This window comes from Mercurialis annua, linkage group LG4, assembly GCF_937616625.2.
Source record: "Mercurialis annua linkage group LG4, ddMerAnnu1.2, whole genome shotgun sequence".
Lineage (NCBI taxonomy): Eukaryota > Viridiplantae > Streptophyta > Magnoliopsida > Malpighiales > Euphorbiaceae > Mercurialis > Mercurialis annua.
Window position 1 is genome coordinate 17860231 of NC_065573.1, and position 3840 is coordinate 17864070.

Here is a 3840-nt window from a genome sequence, read left to right on the forward strand (position 1 = left end):
ACTACGATGTTTTTTTCGGGTTGAAAATCGGATTATGAAAAGGCGATGGTGAAAATAAAAATTTCGAAATTATTTATTTTGGGATAAAACCGATTTTGAAGTTGTGCAACATCTCAAATTTTATAAATTTTTTTAATAAGATACCTAATTTCTTAAACAAATACCTAAGCTTTTAATGCCAAAATGATGATGTAATAACTTCTCTGAATAAATAAAACCCTTTCCAAATAAATAAAAGCATTTGAAGGAACATTTAATTGAGAAAACCGCAGCTTCAAGATTTGCATCTCTTCATGATATCATTCGACTCCATACAACCCAACTAACCTATGCCTGAATTCCTTATGAGACATTCCTCCATAAAAGCAATAAACATAGCATGAATCACACCAACCAATATTGGAAAATACAATACATAAGGATGTCGACAAAGTGCTTCGACGATGTTTACAGCCGGTGATCAAATTCACACAATGTACAACAATCGGAATCCTCGCAGCAAAGACTGTATTATTATCATCCGAGAAACACACTATTCTACCACTAAGATCTAACTCCATGCTTTCAGCTTTCGCCGTCGAGCTACAAAACTGCATGACACACCAAACTTTGATAGCGACTTTGCCTGGTCGGTATTATCCTACTTTATGTTCTATATACGCTCGGTTACGAACAACAAATAAAATAATGATAAATGAACAGCCTGCTAGTATTATATACGTCGAACTTACAAAACTTCTGCCACCCAGATAGTTAGAATGAACACCCTCGTCCTAAAGCAGTCGTCAGTAGACATTCATCCTTTTTCTCCCTCTTCCATTTCTCCACCATCCACGATCCATCTGGTAGTCATCACCATGAAACCTTGAAGTTTTATACCTCGACATGTACCGTCCAGCATCTTCCCTCTTCCTGCTATTTTCGTCCCAAGTTCCTCGGACTCCACCTGTTCTGTCATCGACAGTATTCCACTCGTTATAACTACTACCCCACTCATTATAAGTCTTACCCCACTCGTTACTATTACTCTTCCATTTGTATGAATCATCCCAACAATTTTTCTGTTCATTATTTATAATCGCGCCATCGGCTTGATAAACATCGGTAGCCCATGGATTCTCATCATCGCCTTTTCTGTCACAGTCCCTGCACCTAGGATCTACACCTTTTGCCGCCGCCTTCTGTAGATCTTCTTCAGCTTCCCCCCATCCAATGCACGAAAATGATTGATTCAGAAGCGAGCTGCCAAATATTATAACCTCTTCTTTTTTATCCGTCTCAGCAGGATATTTAGGTTCTCGATCCAAATCTAAGTACAGCTCAGAGCTAATGTCCGAACTCCAGTCTATTTCATCAATATAAATGTCGGGATCAGGCAATGATATGTCACAAGGGAAGCCATTAATCTCTGCCCAAAACCGGATTTTAGCATTATTAAATGCCTCCTCAACAGCAGAATCATTCCACTGAACAACATTCTCATAGAGGTACATAAACTTTTTGGTTTCTAACAGCTTCCGCCATGGAACCAGACCAACTGAAGAGCAGAATCTTTTCTCCCATGCTGGTACCGTTAGTTGCCAATTACCTGGAAACAAAGACAATAAAATGTCTAATCAGCTATTCAATCCATAAACAAACAAATCGAATGTTTTAAAAAAAAAACATACAACACCAGAAAGGTGATTCAAAAGACAATTGCTGAATAAAAACAGCAGAAGACAACAAGAATCAACATAAATAGCATATAATACATTGTACAAACGGAAAAAAGAAATTGCACTAATTTAGTATTTAAGCCACTTTTCTCATTGACTTGCAAAATCCATTTCTTATGTACCATTTACGCCTCAGGTTTCAAAAGGCATTCTCATGTTAAAGACCTTAAATAGGTTTTCATTTAATTCATGACTGTATTAAACCAAACCAACATTAGACTTTTCAATCCAATCTACTTTTATCCTGCTTCCAAATAAATGCAGTGCAATCTATTCAACAGAGTTTCCAAAAATACATTCAAGCCACAATCTGATAACAGAAAAGTAGTTTCACATAGATGAAATGTGATCTCCAACTCTAAAAACTAAACAAAGTAGGAACTAAAAGCTCCATAGTCAAAATTTACCATGCCAATAAACACAACTGTTGCACAAACAAAGCAACATCACAAGGTCAAAAAAAAAATCCAATCTAGATTATCATAAGTACATTACACAAAACCAATGAGCTATAACTCAAATGGTGTAAAATGCAACACTCTGCTGAAGTCGTGGGTTCAATTTCTCCCAAAAATGCTCCCCTCCCCAAATGATAAAAAAAAAAGTATTATTACAAAAACAAAGACTAAACCCAACTTTGTTTCACTCATAAATATGAAAAAAATCAGTATTTCATCAATATGTAAGGCCTAGCAACCATAACCTTCATACAAATTTGTCATCAACAAAGCTACCACTTGCACTTTTTAACAACTAAAAACATAAATTTCCATTATTAGACCAAAAAAATCCCATCATAACGACAATTACCACATAATAACCAAAAAGTTAATGATAAAAAGAGAAAATTAATAATTAATGAAAACAAAACACAGAACTCCCAAATCAAAATCAAACAACAACCCACTTACCATCTCACAGAGTAAACACTAATTAACACATAAAATACACAATTTAATATTTATTTTCATTTCACATAAAGAAAAAAAAAACAGAGAAAAAAAAATACCATGAAATGGAGGTTTTTTAGACTGTGAAATTGTCCCTCGAACCTCTGGATTAAAAATTTCTCCTTTTGGTCTCCTCCTGTTGTTACTCATAATAAAAAATCTAAAACAACCCAAAAATATTTCAAAAAACCACCCAAAAAAAAACAGAAAAATACAAGCTTTTTTCTGCTGAAAAACTGAGAATTTAATAGCAAATACAAACTTTACAAGGAAATGAAAAAAAGGGTAGTTTTTGATTCGCAAGAGACGATCAAAACAGAAAGATTTGCTCGTAAATAAATTAAAAAAAAGTCCTAATTTAGGGGTTATTGATCAGAACAAGAACAACGAAAGTTATTACTTGCCGACTTTAAATTAGCAAAATTTAAATATTAGTATTATTTTATATTTTAAAAAAAAAGTTTTGGTTTGGTGTATAAGATAAAGAGACAGTGGGGTGATTCATATTTACGAAAGAGTCCTTGGAGTTCGGGGAGAATTACGGAAAATTGTGGGTTGGAGATTGGGGACGGCAGGGGTATTATTGTCTAGAAGATTGTGTGGCATGGGAATGTTGACCAATAGTGCTACACCAAGGCCTCTCCGTGGAATGTGTAACTGTACTTCCAATGTGTGCGTTTGGCTGCTTCTTATCACATCATCATCCTAAACATCCACGTATGCTTTCCATTTTCATTATAAAAGTTTCATTTAATGGAATTTGGATTTTTTTTGAAATTTAAATTTGATTAATGAGATATATTGACATTTTTTATGGTTAAATATTTTAAGACTTTTCACATATGTTATCACTTCTGTTCGAAAAATAAAGGCTTAATTTCTTAAAAAAACCCCAGCTTGCATTTTTTTTTCGTTTATACCATGACCTTGTAAAAACACCATTTGTACCCAATTTTGAGTTTTTATGTTTCATCTCTACCCAAAAGCATTAAATTGTACTCTTTTCATTTGAAAAAAAGTTTAAAACAATCCTTCATTTTTAACTTATATACGAATTAGATATTAATGTTATTAATAGTATAGAAATACCATCTTTTTCAAAAAATTAAAAATAATAATAATTTTTTAAAGTTTTTTTAAAAAATATTTCGAATTTTTTTTAATTTTTTCAA

The 3840-nt window shown here is 33.2% G+C and overlaps 1 protein-coding gene across 1 annotated transcript; it reads right to left on the reverse strand.

Annotated features, from left to right (window-relative positions):
• Positions 1–360: 360 nt before the first annotated feature.
• On the reverse strand, positions 361–3078 carry LOC126679405 (uncharacterized). Its single transcript, XM_050374424.2, has 2 exons — positions 2728–3078; positions 361–1588 (listed from the first exon to the last, which is right to left on the reverse strand). Exons 1-2 carry the CDS (start codon positions 2816–2818, stop codon positions 786–788), a joined length of 894 nt encoding a protein of 297 aa, XP_050230381.1. The 5' UTR covers positions 2819–3078; the 3' UTR covers positions 361–785.
• Between the last annotated feature and the right edge of the window lie 762 nt (positions 3079–3840).

Coding starts and splice junctions, on each gene's coding strand:
- LOC126679405 (XM_050374424.2), bottom strand. CDS start 2,818: ATGAGTAACAACAGGAGGAGACCAAAAGGAGAAATTTTTAATCCAGAG. Junction 1,589..2,727: donor TAAAAAACCTCCATTTCATG/GTATTTTTTTTT, acceptor CTTTGTTTCCAG/GTAATTGGCAACTAACGGTA.